This window comes from Phyllobates terribilis, unplaced genomic scaffold, assembly GCF_046119375.1.
Source record: "Phyllobates terribilis strain yellow unplaced genomic scaffold, ASM4611937v1 Scaffold_3__8_contigs__length_932513732, whole genome shotgun sequence".
Classification (NCBI taxonomy): domain Eukaryota; kingdom Metazoa; phylum Chordata; class Amphibia; order Anura; family Dendrobatidae; genus Phyllobates; species Phyllobates terribilis.
The window spans coordinates 71281388-71300855 of NW_027362763.1; the positions used below are offsets into that span (position 1 = coordinate 71281388).

A 19468-nucleotide genomic window follows, 5' to 3' on the forward strand; every position below is an offset into this window, starting at 1 on the left:
GTTCCACACTCCATCCTTACCCGGGAGTGGAATACCACACCTCTGGCTTGAGGTGTAATACCCCTGTAGCAGCCGAATCCTCAGGGTGCTACAATTGTTTTAGGAACATGCTAAAAATCCTATGAACTGTAGCTAAGTTCTGTTTACTTTTATTGTCCATTTTTTAGATTTAATATCCGTTTAAAAACATAAATGCAGAAAAATCTATGTAAATATATTATATAAAAGGCTAAATAAAACGTTATAAATGATTCTGATAACTTTTTTTAATAACATTTCCACTATGCATGGTCATGTAATGTGTTCTTAATTACCACAATGGATAATCATTTTTACATGCGAGACAATGCACACATCATTTGCGGTTTTGGTACATTTGTTAATCCGACTAGAGATGACAGGTCCACATCAGTCACCCCCGAAGGTAAGCAGAAGGTGAATTTTTGTAATAGGCTTGTAAAAAAGATGAAGAGCTCCATTCTTGCAAGTGTTTCTCCAGCACACGCTCGCCAACCTAAAACATGATAAATAAATAACAAATCAATATTAAGGTCTGGAAACAGTGTCATAATTACAGTCCGATGGACCCTGAAGCAAGATTTGGACCTGGGCACCCATCTGCATGTTGGTCAGATGTATGGGACCTTGTAGCATTCTAGGTCCCATAAAGACACATGTTCCCCCCCATGTAATAATGTCCCCCACCCTGGCTCCTTCTTGTAATAATTTCCCCATTCTGGGTCCCTTCCTAGTATAATGTCCCCCATCCTGGTAAAAGGCCACCCATCCTGGTGAAATGTCCACATTCTGGTATATTGTCCCCATCATTGTACAATGTCCCCCATTCTGGTATAATGATGTCCATTCTGGTACAATGTCCCCCATCCTGGTGAAATATCCACATTCTGGCATATTGTCCCCATCATTGTACAATGTCCCCCATCCTGGTATATTGCCTCCATTCTGGTGTAAGGTCTCCATCCTAGAATAAAGTTCCCAATTCTGGTATAATGTCCCCCATTCTGGTACAATGTCCCCCATTCTGGTCATCCAGGTGAAATTGATGTTGGCGGGCTCCCCTCTCGCATGGGCTTGGTTGTTGTCGAACCCCCTGCTACTGCGATCATTACTCCCCTTCCTGGAAATAAAGGACAGGGTGATGGCTCAGTGGTTATCATTGCAGCACTTGGTTTGTATGTATGGTATTTCCATGAATTTTATGATAGCCATGTTTGGATAGTTTTCTCCAGGATCCCCCCCCCCCCAAAAAAAAAAAACAGACAGATCGATTAACTGGCTTCCTAATTCTACTAGGTAAAATTAGAGAGCTAGATCGTGAGCCAGTTTACAATTAATGTGCCATAACACTAGTGTGCTTCTACTATTCCATCCAGGGAAAGGGTGACGCTGGTGCTCTTTATTTCATCATGGCGGCACGTGCTATACTCTGAATAACATTTATTTATTGATAATGTATTGCATATACAAGTGTCCCCTAGGGTAGGTATGTAGATATCTCTTGTCACATTATATAAATCTATATCTCTTATTTGAAAAACTACTATGACTATCCTCTGTGACTTGCTTTGCCAGATATGATTACACTACATAAAAAAAAAATCACATTTTATTTGTCATCTCCATATTAATTATTTTAAAATATTCCCCATCCTGTGCATCTCTTTAGTTTAATATAGGTATTGTAAACTCTCTCCCCCTTTTTTCACCTCTTTATTACAATTTTTTTATCATTACTTTTTATATACAGTATACAGGGTGGTTAAAAAGTAGGAGGACAGAAAATAATAACATTTATTTTGATTTATATATAAAATTATATTTACTAACACAAGCATAGCATTGACAATTACATTTTATTCTGAACATTAATACAAAAGCCCTTAAATTTTATCAACTCCGGTGCTCAAACTGTTTTCGATTACAATTTGCACAGCTTTGAAGTCTGCCTCTTACAATTCAACAAACTTTTTTGCACAAGTCTCTTTGGGTATTAATTTCTTGAAATGCATCTCTTATGTAATTTTTCAAATCACTGACACTTTTTGGTTTTTCACTATAAACTTTGTCCTTGAGTACTCCCCAAAAGAAAAAATCCATTGGGGTCAAGTCTGGTGAACGTGCAGGCCAATCAAGTGGGCCTCTTCAGCCAACCCATTTATTAGGAAATGTTTCATCAAGATACTCGCGGACCACTCTTGAATAATGTGGAGGGGCCCCATCTTGTTGGAAATAAAGGTCATTTGAATTAAGCTGTTGCTGTAACTGGGGAACAACTTGATTCATTAGAATTTCGAGATACTTATCTCCTGTGACTGTTCCATCAAAAAATATTGGTCCTAAAACACCAAAACTTGAAATACCACCCCAAACATTGACACCAGGCTCATTTAGTTGTTGCTCTAATGTTAAATGTATGTTCTCATTATACCAGTAAATACAATTATGTCTGTTAATATGGCCGGATAATTTGAAAAAAGCTTCATCACTCCACATAATGTTATCTAAAATTACTGGATTTTCTTCAATTTCGTTTCTCACTAAATTGCAGCCGCCTGTCTGGATCATCCTCCAATAAACTATGAATGAGACGTGGATGATAAGCTTTCCACCCAATAGATTTCAGGATTCGCATGATAGAAGCTCGTGAAATTCCCAATTCCAGAGAGGCTCTTCTGGTGGAGTTTTTTGGACTCTGAACAAATGTTTCAGCAACAACTTGTTTATTATCTTCTGTACAGACTGTTTTGGGTCAACCAGTTTTTGGAGCATTAAGGATTGAGCCAGTGGCATTGAATTTGTCACAAATGCAGTAAAGGGTTTGCCTCTTTGGGGCTTGAGTACCAAATGTTTCAACCCAATTTGCTCTAACGGTTTCAGCATTTTCAGATTTCCAATACTCTGTTAAAATCCATTTTCTTTGATCTGTATTTAAATTATTTGCCATTATGTGTTATCTGAATTATCTGAAAAGAAAACAGATTTGGGGGAGATCTATCTGTGAAAACTAGATCTGTGAAACTGGCTCAGTTGCCCTTAGCAACCAATCAGATTCCACCTTTCATTTTCCAAAGAGTCTGTGAGGAATGAAAAGTGGAATCTGATTGGGTGCTAAGGGCAACTGAGCCAGTTTCACTTTACACCATGGTTGATAAATCTCACCCTTCATAACCTTATTACACTTTCTGTCCACCTACTTTTGGACCACCCTGTATTATCAATTTTTGCATGATCATGTATAATGTACTTTAATTGATATTATTCTGGCTATATTCCCTATTATTCCCTTGTTTGGTTCTTAGTATTCTCTTAGCAGTTGCTTTCTATTATATATAGAAGATTTTTTTGGCACTCTATTGTTCAGTCATCAGTCATTAGTGGCTCTGCTGATGTAGAACACTTGTTTGTCAGGTGAGATGATTTTTAAACAAGCTTAAAAATCATCGGTCTCACCAAGGTACCCCGCGTTTTCTTCGTACCCCGCTTGAACCTGGCCGGGTGAGAGGCCCGAATCTACAAATGGAACAGTGAACAGCTCTTCTGAGTGTCCAAGTGTGGGATCAGTTGTCTCCCCCTGTGTGCTACTCTCCTCGTTCTGTATGTCCCCCTGCCAGGTTGGGTCAATTGCTATATCATCCACCACCTCGTCTTCCACTTTTGCACCATGGTCCTCCTCCTGAGTTTCTGGCAATTGTGTCTCATCATCATCATCATCATGCACCTCTTGCGACAGTAATTTCACTTTCCCGCCGTTGCCTTCATGTGACCGTGGCTGCTCCAATATTTGGGCATCGCTACATGCGTTCTCCTATTGACTCACTTGAAGCTGGCCAAGCGAGAGGCCCAAATCTATAAATGGAAATGTGAGCAGCTCTTCTGAGTGTCCAAGTGTGGGATCAGTTCTCTCCAGGCACTAGGCATGGAGGGAGGAAGGAGGATCAGGGTGAGGAATATGCAGTCCAGACTAACGGCTACTGAGACTTGACCGTGTGGAAGACAGGGTGGTGGTGGTGATGGCAAAGTGACTGGAAGCATCATCTGCTATCCAACCAACAACCTTTTGATACTGCTCTGTGTACAATAGTGGTGTTCTGCGGTCCCATAGTAATTGGGACAGGAAGGTCGAGCGACAAGATGTGGGTGTTTGTTGTGCCACAATTTCACCTTGCCCACGGCCTCAGCCACTGCATGCACCTTCACGTCCACTTTCCCATACCTTGCCAAGCGCCTTGCCCATTTAAAATGGAGGACAATATTTTCCACGTTCACTACAAATGGCTGAATTTGGACCTCAGTTATATATGATACCTCTGACGGACAACCATGGTTTTAAATACCACACCTGTAGTTTACTATTCTTCACAGTGACCTTGTGTGAATAGATTCACTGACATGCTACAGCAAACTGTAAATAGAGGCCAATATTTTCCACATGCACTATAAATTTCTGGATTTTTATTGGTGTAATATGGAAAAGATCTGGCTGTATTCTGCGGTGCTAACAAGCAAATGGTGCAGAAAAATGGTGTACTCTGGATTGCTTTTTAAGCAAATAATCAGGATTAAGATAAAAAAAAATTAGCCCTGGCCCCTGATATCTGGGGCTATGTCTATAAATATCTGTAACAGCAGCAGCAGACAGAACGTGCAATGGACCCTCTTTTGCTGTATACACTGTCTGCCACAAACCCTGCCTGCCTGCCTCCTTCTATCACCACTGAATATATGCAGCTGCATTAGTCCTCAGAAAGACTGTTAGTTCAGATGGAAATATAGATATGCTGTGGAGTACCTACACTAACTAATAAACAAGCAAATCTCTCCCTCACGCAGCAGAATCTCTCCATACTCTGCCTGTTTCCGGGGTAGACTGTGATGAGCCTAGCATCTCCGGGTCTTATATAGACCCGATGACACTATATGGCCAGTCAGTCAATCACTGTAATGCCACAACCAACATGGCTACGGCATTACAGTGCATGGCAAGCAATCTCTGCATTTTCATTGGCTCTCTAAAGAGCACCAAACATGCACGGCGGGGACCCGAGCTCCCGCCTGAGCAAGCCGAAATTACTCGCCGAGCACCATGATGCCCGGGCGATCACCGAGTAGTGGCGAGCATGTTCATTCATCACTAATTACATTTTGCAGAAGACATTGGCTTCAGCTGGAATGGGCGTGATGGTAAGTATGGTTTAATTTAGAACAATAAAGAATTGTGTGTTTATTTCAATTAACGGACTTTATTCTGGGTGTTTGTGTTTTTTTGTAACTTTGACTATGGGGTTATTAATGGGGGTCTTATAGACGCCTCTCCATTACTAACCTGGGCTTGATGTCAGCTGGCATTATAAGCTGACATCAACCCCAGCCCTATTACCCCACTGCCACTGCTACAGGGCAGTGGGAAGAGCGAGGTTAAGTGCCAGAATTGACACATCCTATTGATGCGCCATTTCTGGGGCGGCAGACGGCTGGTGTTTCTTGCCTGGGAGGGGGCCAATATTCATGGCACCCTTCCTGGGCTATTAATATCAGCCCTCAGCTGTCTGCCTAGCCTTTGCTAGCTATTAAAATAGGGGGGACCCCACGTAAATTTTTTTGGGGGTCCCCCATTTTAATAGCTAGTAAAGGCTAGGTATTCAGCTGGGGGCTGATATTAGTTGCCTGGGAAGCTCCGTGGGTATTACCACCTTCCCAGGCTTCAAACGTCTGCTTAACCTCCGCTAGAGACTAAAATTGCGGGGAACCCCACGCCAATTTTTTTTTTAATAAATCCTTTATTTTAACACTGAATGACAAGTACAGTAATCAACACTATCACTGTACTTATATATGTGACTGACATGTTTCTATCTATCTATTCTATGTGTGATGCTCTATTCTTTCTGTTCTAAATTGTCGGGTACCGGTGTATGCAGCTGCTGAATTGCCGGCTTTTCATGTTTCACTGTGAGCACTGTTCCCATCGATTTGGGCAATCACTGTAATGCCACAACCACCATGGCTGTGACATTACAGTGAGTGGCAGACAATCCCTGCATGATGTGAAAAAATCCAGTTACGCTTTTGGTGCACGTACAGTTATCGAACATAACCTCGAACAGCCGAATTTTCTGCAAATCATTTGCGGTCGGCGAACGACTCGAACACCGCCCAAAACAGCTCGAATGTGAGATTGGCGAACAGTTCTAGTCGAACACCGCTCATCTCTACTCCTCAGTGTCTCGCTGTGACGGCATCCAGATGAGCAGAGTTCATGTCCAATGAACTCAGTTCACCTCATTCACGTCACTGACAGCGTGGGAAAATTCTCCTGCACTTGCGGAGGCAGCAAATGACGTCACCGCTGGAGCAGGAGAATTCTCCCACGCTGTCAGTGACGTGCATGAGCTGTGCTGAGTCAGCTCACCTCATGCACGTCGCTAATGTAGCGCCCCGATGGTTTGGTCGCTACAGAGGTATTGCATCTCACCCAGAGGTGTGATATCTCACTTCCAGGTAAGGATGGAGTGTGGCTAAGGACCCTAACACCCACATACACTACACCACATTTCCGGGGGACAGGGCGACAATGCTCCCAAGTGTGAGCACAACTGCCCCTGTCCCTGGCTGGAGTGGGGGGAGGGAACACCTAGAAAGGGGGAACCCAGTAGTGTGTGGGTGGGGAGAGTAGAATCTGGGTGCACTGAAAAGTAGGAGTATATAAGGTGGGCACCATCTTGGAGTAAGAGGAGAGAGAGTGGTGAGAGCAGAGAGAGAGAAGGACAGTGGGAGCAGGGGCTCTGTACGAGCTCTGCTCCGTGGGCAGGCCAAGACACAAGGCTTGGGCATGTAGGAGAAGAGAGGAGGGGAATGGAGGAGGCTCCAGGAGTGGAGTGAAGGGACCCCAGGGGTGCAGACTGGCCAGACACCACCGTACGCCTGCTGCTACCAGAGAAGGGGGGTCAGGCCAAGAAAGGGAACCAGATCCCTCATCTAGTGGAGGAGAGCAACTACCCTCAGCTAGTAACCGGAGGCCGTGGCATTGCACGTGTTGCGGCCCCTCACTACACCCATTAGGAAGGCACCATATAGGCCCAGGGAAACGGAACATATGTTTTCCTGCCAAGGCCCGAGGCAGCTGGACAGAAATGTGGTCAATTGTGGGGTACGATGGGCCAGAGAAAGGATACACAAAGGGGGTCCAGAAAAGCATTCCAAAGGTACCTGGGAGTTGGCCAAGCCCCTCACCTGTGGGCAGCTATTACCTGCAGAAGTGGCTTGGAGTGTAAAACTGTGAGTAAAGACCCTGGACTGCATCACTGGACTCTGAGTCATTACTGTTGCTCCCATGCACCATCACCCGCACCATCTGCACTCACTGCCCTGAGGCTATACTCCTCCCGTGGGGAGTTATACTACCCTCTGCTGCGCACACAACATGAGCCTCAGCGGACTGCCCCGCAGCGGCGGTTCTCAGTGACCGCAATCCACGGGTGGCGTATTCGGACATTTAAACATTAAAAACCAAATAAACAGATCCGCCACTGGTTTGACCACTCTGAGCCACGGGATCGGGCCGCCGCCACGGAGACTACAACCCCTAACATTACACAGAGACCCGGCTCCGGGTATTCCCCCAGACACGGCCCAGGGGGCGCGTCAACTTTGTCGTAGTCGGCAGGATTCGAAACCAACCCGTTATCATCGGGTATTGTGTGCCTAGAGACTGTTTCACTGTATTGAATGTGGCGCCCACCCCAGCAGAATGTACGCCATTATGTGTGCGCCAAAAGACAACAAGAAGCCACCTCCCATCGTGGGCCAGGTTCCAGAATGGTGCCAAAGACGGAGCCCACCCCCAATGGCCATGAGTGCGGCTGTAGAGATGTCCATCAACGTGGGGGGGCTGCCCCTGAGAGAGATTGCCAGCAGGTTGCCCCGGACCACCCCCAACAGGGGCGGAAGGGAAAGAAAATGGAAGAGCAGGATGTGGTTTGGATCCGTCTTGGCAGACCACACCCGGAGATGGCGAGGAGCGCCAGCCCCGGTACCCTTACCAGTGGCCTGCTGCAGGCCAAAACGGCTCCATACAGCCTCGTGGAGCTGATGGCCCAGCTCCCCGGAGATGACCCTGAATTCCTCCAGGCTGGGCTGGAGGATTTGGACAGGAGAATGGTCCAGGCGCAGTGGGAGGCCATCGCGGGGAGGAAAGTTGAGATGGACTGGCGGATCGCGACCCGGCAGCAAGTGGCTCTGCAAGCACCCGACAGAGTGCCTGCCCCTGAGGACAGAGAAAGACCACCAGAGGCTGAGAGCAGCACTGCAACGGGAGCAGGTAAGGGGGACGCCCCTGCTACAAGCCCCGGCGCCACAAGGCTGCCTCTGGACCCCGTCGCCGAGCTGATCGCCCCAAGAGTCGTTGCACCTCCTCCGCTCCCGCCGCCTACACCTAGGCCCCAAGCCCCGAGCGCAGCCGCTGGACCACGCCCCACGCCGTGCCCCTTGATCCCGGGTGCGGCCGGAAGCGGCTCGCTCCAAACCAGGTCGCAAGGTCTGATGCCCACGGGTGCCTTCCACCAACTAGCGCCCCTGGTCCCAACATTACCACCCCTGGGCACGGACTTGTACAGTCAGATTACTGGTCCTGATGGAGAGCTGGTCCCCCTACTATGCGAATGGGTTCGCCCTTGCCACCGGAGGGACCTGTCCGGGGAGGGCAAAGCCCCGCTTCTTCAGCTCCTGCCCACTCCACAGCCAATCACCATTCCCCAGCTCCCGGATGAAGAGGTCCAAATTGAGTGGGATCAGACCGGGGAGGTCCTGATGGGGTTCTCGCAAGAGACGCGGGCGGACGCAGCCCGCAGGCGAGAATTCTGCCGCCGGGAGATAGCACAGCTGGAAATGGAGAAGCAGGCGCGGCGCCAAAAACAGGAGCAGCTACAGGCCCGGAGTGCAGAGGAAAATACCCGGACCCGCCGAGACCCCCAGGCTGCACACGGTCCCAAAGTCACCGGGATTGTGGTCAGGTTCCACCAGGAGAAGGGGTGGGGGTTCATTCGGGACCCGACGGCAAACACAGACCTCTTTTTCAACCGGAGGGATGTGGAGAGTCGTTTGCCCGCGGGTCACCCGAAACGGGATCTGTTTCCGGGGAATCAGGTGTCATACACCTGACACATGGGTCTGCGGGGGTGGTACGCTCTCAACGTTAGGCGGGTAGAAGAACAGTGCTACCCTGAGCCCTGCTACACAGAGGACCCGGACGGGTCTGAAGAATTGGATGAGCAGGAACATCCACAAGGGGGACACCGCTACTAGAGAGCAGCAGCAGAAACTGTAAATAAGTTACCCGTATGGGTGCAGGAAACTTTGCAAGTTTGACCGGTTTTGTGTCTGTTTAATTAGTTACACATGTGGGTATAGAGACAATAGGGAAGAGGACGGTGATCTCCCGAAAAACTTTCCTTGTAAATAATTGCACTTATTATAGTGCCCCCCATTGGTTTTATATTAATACAACCTATGACCTCAGAACAAAAACCCGTTGGAGGTGGCCGAAGACGTGGTCCAACAACTGAATCATCAATGCCCTGCAGCCACCCCAGGGCCTACGTTGAGGGTTTGGGACGGGTCCCTCATGTTCGCAAATTTGCACTTTATGGAAAGATGGACACCTGGTTGTAAAGTGCACTGTGACCAGTTGATAAAAGTGTTACATGAAGAATGTTTATGAAGAAAACTGTTGTATATGTGACAAATGTGTTTATGCAAGTGAAAAGAGTTTTATAATGTCTTATGTATGTGAAGAAAGTATTATAATATTTTTGAAAAGAGAAAAGTTTTATGACAAGTAACGTTAAAAAAAAAAAAAAAAAACTTTAATTCTGCATGTCTTGAAATCAATTGTCTTTTATTCTGTTCCAGCCCGCGGACGTGCTTGATTTACCAGGGCGGAATGTAGCGCCCCGAGGGTTTGGTCGCTACAGAGGTATTGCATCTCACCCAGAGGTGTGATATCTCACTTCCAGGTAAGGATGGAGTGTGGCTAAGGACCCTAACACCCACATACACTACACCACATTTCCGGGGGACAGGGCGACAATGCTCCCAAGCGTGAGCACAACTGCCCCTGTCCCTGGCTGGAGTCGGGGGAGGGAACACCTAGAAAGGGGGAACCCGGTAGTGTGTGGGTGGGGAGAGTAGATTCTGGGTGCACTGAAAAGTAGGAGTATATAGGGTGGGCACCATCTTGGAGTAAGAGGAGAGAGAGTGGTGAGAGAGCAGAGAGAGAGAAGGACAGTGGGAGCAGGGGCTCTGTACGAGCTCTGCTCCGTGGGCAGGCCAAGACACAAGGACTGGGCCTGGAGGAGTAGAGAGGAGAGAAAAGGGAGGAGGCTCCAGGAGTGGAGTGAAAGGACCCCAGGGGTGCAGACCGGCCAGACGCCACCGTACGCCTGCCGCTACCAGAGTAGGGGGGTCAGGCGAAGAAAGTGAACTGGAGCCCTCATCTAGTGGAGGAGAGCAACTACCCTCAGCTAGTAACCGGAGGCCGCGGCATTGCACGTGTTACGGCCCCTCACTACACCCGTTAGGAAGGCACCATATAGGGCCCAGGGAAATGGAACATATGTTTGCCCACCAAGGCCCGAGGCAGCTGGACAGAAACGTGGTCAATTGTGGGGTACGACGGGCCAGAGAAAGGACACACAAAGGGGGTCCTGAAAAGCATTCCAAAGGTACCTGGGAGTTGGTCGAGCCCCTCACCTGGTGAGCACAGTACGACGTGGGCAGCCATTACCTGCAGAAGTGGCTTGGAGTATAAAATTGTGAGTAAAGACCCTGGACTGCATCACTGGACTCTGAGTCATTACTGTTGCTCCCGTGCACCATCACCCCCACCATCTGCACTCACTGCCCTGAGGCTATATTTCTCCCGTGGGGAGTTATACTACCGTCTGCTGCGCACACAACATCAGCCTTAGCAGTCTGCCCCGCAGCGGCGGCTCTCAGTGACCGCAATCCACAGGTGGCGTAGTCGGACATTTAAACATTAAAAGCCAAATAAACAGATCCGCCACTGGTTTGACCACCCTGAGCCACGGGACCGGGTTGCCGCCACGGAGACTACAACCCCTAGCATTACACAGAGACCCGGCTCCGGGAATTCCCCCACACACAGCCCAGGGGGAGCGTCACTGACAACGTGGGAGAATTCTCCTGAGCTTGTAGAGTCGGCAAATGACGTCACCGCTGGAGCAGGAGAATTCTCCCATGCTGTCAGTGACTGACAGCATGGGAGAATTCTCCTGCGCTTGCGGAGTCAGCAAATGACGTCACCGCTGGAGCAGGAGAATTCTCCCACGCTGTCAGTGACGTGCATATGGTGAGCCGAGTTTATTGAACTCGGCTCTTCTGGATGCCGTCACAGCCAGACACTGAGAAGCTTCACTGAGGAGCTTCTCAGTGTCTGTGGCATGGCAAGCTGGATGGCAGCGTTTTGCTGCGGTCCAGCCTGTCATGTCAATGTAGCAGAGCTGAAGCCGTCCTGGGAACCATGGAAAGGTAAGGATGAGGTAGGTTTATTATTTTACTTTTATTGCAGAAGACATTGGCTTCAGCTGGAATGGGCGATACGGTAAGTAAGGTTTAATTTAGAACATTAAAGGAATGTGTCTTTATTTCAATTAAAGGATTTTATTCTGGGTGTTGGTGTTTTTTTTAAATACTTTAATACTTTACTAGAAATTCATGGCGGTCATGTCTAATATTGGCGTGACCCCATGAATTTTGGGGTTAGAGCCAGCTGATAGTGCCAAGCTGGCCCTAACCCCTTTATTATTCAGTGAGCCACCGCACCAGGGCCCTGGATGAGCTGGATACAGCGCCAGAAGATGACACTTCTATGAACATGCAATTTGCTAGGTTGGCTGCGGACTGCAATATGCAGCAGGGGGGGCCCAGAAAGCTTGGGCCTCCCTGCGCTGCGGATTCCAGCCCCAGGCTGCTTAGATGTACCTGGCTGGACACAAAAATAGGGCAGAGCCCCAAGTATTTTTTTTTTTCATTATTTCATGAAATTCATGAAATAATAAAAAAAGGGCTTTCCTGTATTTTTTCTGCCCCCCCCCCCCCCCCCCCCGCTGTGAATTGCAGTCCGCAGCCACCCTAGAAAATTGCGCGTTCATAGAAGCGCCATCTTCTGGCACTGTATCCAGCTCATAAAGGGCCCTGGTGCGGTGGCTCACTGGGTAATAAAGGGGTAAAGGCCAGCTTTGTACTATCAGCTGGCTCTAAGCCTGAAATTCATGGGGCCAATATTAGACATGACCTCCATGAATTTCTAGTAAAGTAGTAAAGTATTTAAAAAAAACACAACACCCAGAATAAAATCCTTTAATTGAAATAAAGACACAATTCTTTAATGTTCTAAATTAAACCTTACCCACCATATCGCCCATTCCAGCTGAAGCCAATGTCTTCTGCAATAAAAGTAAAATAATAAACCAACCTCATCCTTACCTTTCCATGGTTCCCAGGACAGCTTCAGCTCTGCTACATTGACATGACAGGCTGGAGCGCAGCAGAACGCTGCAATCCAGCTTGCCACGCGACAGACACTGAGACGCTCCTCAGTGAAGCTCCTCAGTGTCTGGCTGTGACGGCATCTACATGAGCCGAGTTCAATGAACTCAGCTCACCTCATGCACATCACTGACAGCGTGGGAGAATTCTCCTGCTCCAGCGGTGACGTCATTTGCCGGCACCACAAGCGCAGAAGAATATATGTGACTGACATGTTTCTATCAATCTAATCTATGTGTGATGCTCTATTCTTTCATTTCTAAATTGTCGGGTACAGATGCTGAATTGCCGGCCGGCTTTTTTAAAGAGACAGGTGCATGAAAACACTATTATTTTTTTTTAATAAATCCTTTAACACTAAATGACAAGTACAGTAATCAACACTATCACTGTACTTATATATGTGACTGACATGTTTCTATCGATCTAATCTATGTGTGATGCTCTATTCTTTCTGTTCTAAATTGTCGGGTACCGGTGTATGCCACTGCTGAATTGCCGGCTTTTCATGTTTCACTGTGAGCACTGTTCCCATCAATTTGGGCAACTGCTGTAATGCCACAACCACCATGGCTGTGGCATTACAGTGAGTGGCAGACAATCCCTGCCATTGGTTTTAACGGTGTTTGATGAACATGCCGGTGTTCGATGAACCGAACCGAACGCAAACACTACAGGGGGTGGCTCAACACTAGTGATGTGGTCTAATTGCTCTGTGGAGCATTTCTAATATGCATGTTGCTTCTATTAAATATAGAATATTTTGTCAATATTGGAGTAAAATTAGATGAAAATTTTCCTCAAAAATAGTTTGTGTTCTTTCCTTATTAAAATTCTCCTTGGGAGCCATTAACAATAAAGAACCTACATCCCACTCATCTCACTAATGCGTTTGACCTAATCTCAATCTGAAGAGCAATGCCTGTGTCAGCAACCAGCGCACCCAGGCAAGTGCCGGGACCCTGGACAAAGAGGAAGGACCACTTCCATCGGGGCTAAGGCCCACAACAGCTGTGCAGGGCCCCATGGTAGTGCACTGTACGGCTATGTCTGCAAGCAATAAAGCAGCCGGGCCGACACACAAGCAAAATTAAAGATGCAGTGCCACCCCAGCCGCGTCATTACTAGCAGACACAGCTGCATATTGCACTGCGTTCGGCAAAGTCCAGCAGCCAAGCAGAGCGTCCTGCACAGCCACATGCCAGAAGAGCTGGATGGGAGAAATGCCAGGGGGAGGTGACCGAGACTTATTGCCGGCTTCCCCATATTAAAAATATTTCTAATGTGTCTGTACTGTGTGTGTGTGCATGTATGATGTGTATTTCTGTGTATGACACTGTGCATGTCTGTATATATGTTTGTGTATGTGCGTGTCTGCGTATTGTATATGTGCATATCTGCATACCGTGTGTATTTGTGCATGTCTGCGTTTGCGCGCATTTCTGCGTACCATGTTTACATGTCTGTGTACTGTATGTTTTCATGTCTGTGAGTGTGCGCATGTCTGCCTACCATATGTGTGCGCATGTCTGCGTACCGTATGTGTGCGCATGTCTGCATACCGTATGTGTGCGCATGTCTGCGCACCGTATGTGTGCGCATGTCTGCGTACCGTATGTGTGCGCATGTCTGCGTACCGTATGTGTGCGCATGTCTGCGTACCATATGTGTGTGCATGTCTGCGAACTGTGTGTGTGACGCGCCCCTGGGCCTGTGTCGCGCTGCGTTGCGCACGCGGGAGCTTACCCGGAGCCGGATCTCTTGAGGGTTGTAGTCTCGTGGCGGTGACCCGGTCCGTGCCCAGGGAGTCAAACTGAGCGGCGATGTAACAGCGGTAGATGCAGGACGACTACGCCACCCGTTGAATGCAGCTATGGAGCTGCCGCTGCAGGACAGTCCGCTGAGGCCGGTGGATGGATGGTGCAGCGTAGATGGTATAACCCCCAACGGGAGGGGTATGGCCTCAGGGCAGCAGATGTGGATGATGGGGGTAGCAGGAACCACTCAGAGACGGTGCGGTGTAATTCAGGGTCTTTACTGGTAACAACGATAGACCCTCCCGGAGTACTTGCTAGTGAACGGGGCCTGGTCAGTCCTTGAGCAGATGGGATCTCCCCTGGCCAGGCGGAGTTGTAGGCCTCCCAAACTGACTGTACTCTTCTGGCTACCTTGCTAGAAGCAGATATAAGTAGCCCACGTCCCTGAGTGTACCGTGTGGTGCTCACCCGTATGGCCGGTGACTCGGGGCCTTCTAATGGCTTCTGCTCCACGATGGCGGTGCTGGTCCCACGCGTGTGACCGTGCCTTCGGGTTTCTGGGCCTGAGGACCTGAAATCCCCTGCCGGTCGGCTTCTGCTGCTGGGTAAGAGTTAGTCCCCACAGCCTCGGACGCCGGGTCCGGTAAGAAAGCTTCTCAGTCAGGGCGAGCTCTGCAGCTGCCAGCCCCTGACTCGTAGTAGTATTGCTTCTGCTGTTTCTTGTCTCTACTCTCCTTGACTCCAGGCTCAGGCCCCTGGACAGGGCCTGCCTGTGGAGCAGAGCCCATAGAGCAGCTCTGCTCCCTGTCTTCTCCTCTCAGAACTCCCTACCCTGCCTCAGCCCCAGGTTTATATAGGGGAAGTCCTTCCCCTCCCAAGACTGGGCAGGAGGTGTGGCATGCACAGGATCCCTGACCAAAGGACCTCCCACCTGCTCTCAGACGTAATATCTCTATCACTGTGGCAACCAGACCCCTGGGGTGTCACATGTGCATGTATGCATATTGTATATGTGTACATGCCTGCTTACAGCATGTGTGTGCATGTCTGCGTACCGTATGTGTGTGCATGTCTGCGAACTGTGTGTGCATGTATGCATATTGTCTATGTGTACATGCCTGCTTACAGTATGTGTGTGCATGTCTGCGTACCGTATGTGTGTGCATGTCTGCGAACTGTGTGTGCATGTATGCATATTGTATATGTGTGCATGCCTGCTTACAGTATGTGTGTGCATGTCTGCGTACCGTATGTGTGTGCATGTCTGCGAAATGTGTGTGCATTTCTGCATACTGCATACATGTGTATGCCTGTCTGTGCATATGAAGGATGAGTGGGCAGGCTGGGCCCTGTGTTGTATACCTATATTTCTCTGCCGCATCTGTGCATCATGAATCATGATATGTGTTAAAGGGGCCCACTGAGACTTTTTAGCCTGGGGCCCACAAAAACTTGGAGCCGGCCCTGCTGAAGAGTCTGGAATATTATCAATGATAAGTGGCCAAATGTCCATTAGACAGGGCAGAACTGTCATCTCATGTTATAGCCTGGGTAATGCATTGAAGCCTCAATGAAGAATGAAGTAGCTAGCTTCTCCAACTAATTGGGTTTAAGTAGAAATCAATATGACTAGCAGACGTTGTTTTTTGCTACATCTCCTTACCGGCAGAGAATGGCATGAAGGCTTCTTTCTTTATGAATTTTCCATCAGAGTCCAGAAAATTATTTGGGAAAAAATCATCCGGTTTTTCAAACTGCGTCTTGTCTCTCAATACAGATGACAATAGTGGGATGATATAGGTTCCCTAGGACAATAAGTAAAGGATTACCATGTGAGAAAGTGTAAATTACAAGAGTGCATAATATTAATAATCCTAATGAGTATTGAAAAGTAATAATACTATATGATATAAAGTGCTAAGGTAGAGGTCTGAGCACAAACACCAACGTCCAGATTCATGTACAGTAACTAGTACATATGGATATGGGCAACATACAAACCAGAGCATATAGACGTCTAATAACCATTACACTGTGTTCCAAATTATTATGCAAACAATATTTTCTCAGATTTTCCCAAATTACCTATATGAAATGCAGTCATTGTAATTTTCCAGTCAAATAACTATTAGAGTACAATTGAAAGGTTTTTGTACAAACTGCCTATGATAACAGTATATTTTTAAAAAAATAAAAAACTCAAACTGCACTCAAAATGCATGTTCCAAATTATTATGCACAGCAGAGTTTTCAACCTTTTCATTTTAATAAAGAACAAAAAAATGGTCATTTTTGAAATTATAAGCATTAGCAGGTTATTACAAACTGAAATCAAACAGTTTTCAACCCAAAACTTTATTCTAGGTGAAGTTACATTTCCACGTAGGACCGCTTGTTCGAAATGAGCTTCTGAACTCTCTCGTCCATTGAATTTGTCAGGTTTTGGATGGTTTCTGCTTCAATTGTTTTGCATGAGGACAGAATACCCTCCCAGAGCTGTTGCTTAGATGTGAACTGCCTCCCGCCATCATAGACGCTCCTTTTGATGATGCTCCAGAGGTTCTCAATGGGGTTGAGGTCAGGGGAGCATGGGTGCCACACCATAAGTTTGTCCCCTTTTATGCCCATAGCAGCCAGAGATGCAGATGTGTTATGTGCAGCATGAGACGGGGCATTATCATGCATGAAAATGATCTTGCTGCGGAATGCACCGTTCTTCTTCTTGAACAATGGAAGGAAGTGCTGTTTGAGAAACTCAACATACATTATGGAGTTCATCTTTACCCCTTCAGGGATCCTAAAACGGCCGACAATCTCTCTCCCCTTGATTCCAGCCAAAAACATTACTCCACCTCCTCCTTGTTAGCGCCGTAGCCGTGTTTGCATCCACTCCATCCATCTTTACCATCGAGATCATTTCATGTGCTATATATAGTCATGCCACAGCAAAAATAATGGTCTGCTTGAATGACAGTCACAGGCTGGTTTTCACAGGAATTCCATGATGATAGGCGCAAGTGTTTCCAGCAGAACCATTGCTTTCATGGCGGCGCATCGCAGGCACGTTGTGGGAGCACCAGTTAGAGGGCAGAACGGCACACTTTAAATGCTGTTGTAACAGATTGACACTGACATTTAACAGGTTAACAGCCATGAGCGGAGCTTCATTCCACCCGTGGCTGTTAGAGGCAGATGATGGCTGAATATCAAAGCCATCATCTGCCGGGATAGATGTGGACATCTTTTAATAAATATTGCGATGTAAAAAAAAATGGCAAATAAAAATAAAAACATGTAACATAAAAAAACTTGACTTATTCAAGAAATCATTTTCTAATGATAACTTCCCTTTAAGCATATAGCAGTTCATTATACAGATCCCTTTTATTTTCTTTTTAACTGAAAGTTTTTTTTGCCTTTTAGGTGCTAAAATTATTAAATTGATATATATTACATTTTTTAGTTAACCTTTTTAGCTTAAAAAAAAACTGAAAAAAATATTAATTTCAAAATTACTTAGATACTTTTGCAAGCTGTTTTCTGGATTTGTAAAAGGATATCACATGGGTTTATTTATGAAATTCTATCATAATTTTTAAGACATTACTGATTTTAATAATTAAAAAAGAATGGAGAGTCTTCAATGGATAATACCTTTTAATGACTAAATGAAAAGTCATTTTTTGTAGTTACTGAACAACACAATCACATATTTTTTTCCACACTTAAACATGTCACTTCTCCATTTGATCACAACATGCTAGAAAAACCCTTGACATGCTGAAATTCATAAATATCTCTCACAAGATTATTACAAAATATTTTTGTTTAAGTTGATCATAAAGCACCAATCGTCTTGAGATAAATTTAACCAAGAGGAAAGGTAAGGAAGGACACAACCAAAGATTGATATGTCCATGACCTAGAATGTTGTACTGGTATTTACATTGAAAACGCCCTATGAAATATCACTAATAATAAAAAAAATTTTACTTTTGGAATAAAATATCCCTTGAAGGTGACATCTTTGGTTGTTTCGTGACCAAGATTCAGAGGAAGGATGTCAGAGAACCTCTGGATTTCATGTACTACTGCATTGGTAAAGGGCATTTGCAGTCGGTGGCTGTACATGGGCTGAGCGGTGCCCATGACTCTTGAAATCTCCTCCTGGACTTTCTCTAAATGAAATAAAAAAAATAATTAAGAAATATTACTAAAAGTCAAAATATTTATATATTGGATATTTATTTCTCTATATTAAAAACACAACCTTTGGTTATTCCTACTAAGGAATCATTCAAAGGTCCATTTTTTGCGAATGAGTTCTACCTCTGTTTTTCATGGATAGCCCTCATATCTGATTTCTTTTGTGAATCAAGTGGTCTACACAAACCCAGGGAGCCATGTCCGATATTGATGCGACATCAATCTCTATGGGTCAGTAAAAAAATTGAACAACACTCGAATGCTATCTCAATGAGGTCCATTTTTCATGGACTAATAGGAGAAGGAAGAGAAAGGTTTTTGTATTTCTTCTCACCCGATAGAAACTGTTGAAATTCTGACCAAACTCTGATCAAAATCGCTGATAAAACTAGGACCCTTTTTCTCTTACGTGAAAAAAACGGACATCTCAAAGAGCCCTTAGTAATGTTTGAGAGCAGAATGAAACTGGAAATCAAGTCAACATAAATCTTCGCTTTGGCTGTTCCCGAATATGTTATACTGTATGTGTGTGGAACATGCAACACAAAGAGTGTGTACCCCAATATTTGTCAATAATTGGACTACAGGGGTTTACTTATGCAGTGAGGCTCTGGAGCTTGAGGTACTTAGTAGTTTTTTCTTGCACCTTGTTATAACAAAATGAGGCACTCTGCTTTATTAGCATGAGGGACACATGAATGTCATTTTAGGGCTCATTGGGCCCACAAGAGGAAATTGTGGCACCCCGGGCCTGGTTGCCACAAATGTGATTAATCTGCGTTTGAGAGCAGGAGGGAGGTTCCCTGGTTAGGGACAATTAGCATGCAGCACCTCCTGTCCCAGGCCAGTAGGGGGAGCTGGCTGCCTTATAAAAGCTGGAACTGGGGCAGGGTTAGAGAGACCATAACCCACTTCTGAAG

General features: G+C 46.3%; 1 protein-coding gene across 1 annotated transcript in view; it reads right to left on the reverse strand.

Annotated features, from left to right (window-relative positions):
- Positions 1 to 248: 248 nt before the first annotated feature.
- LOC141258845 (cytochrome P450 2K1-like) overlaps positions 249 to 19468 on the reverse strand; it is a 58171-nt gene continuing 38951 nt past the window's right edge. The window contains exons 7-9 of the mRNA XM_073674017.1: positions 18336 to 18520; positions 16006 to 16147; positions 249 to 514 (exon numbers count right to left, since the gene is read on the reverse strand). Coding sequence (XP_073530118.1) covers positions 333 to 514; positions 16006 to 16147; positions 18336 to 18520 — 509 coding nt within the window. The 3' untranslated portion in view covers positions 249 to 332. The remainder of the gene's footprint in view (positions 515 to 16005; positions 16148 to 18335; positions 18521 to 19468) is intronic.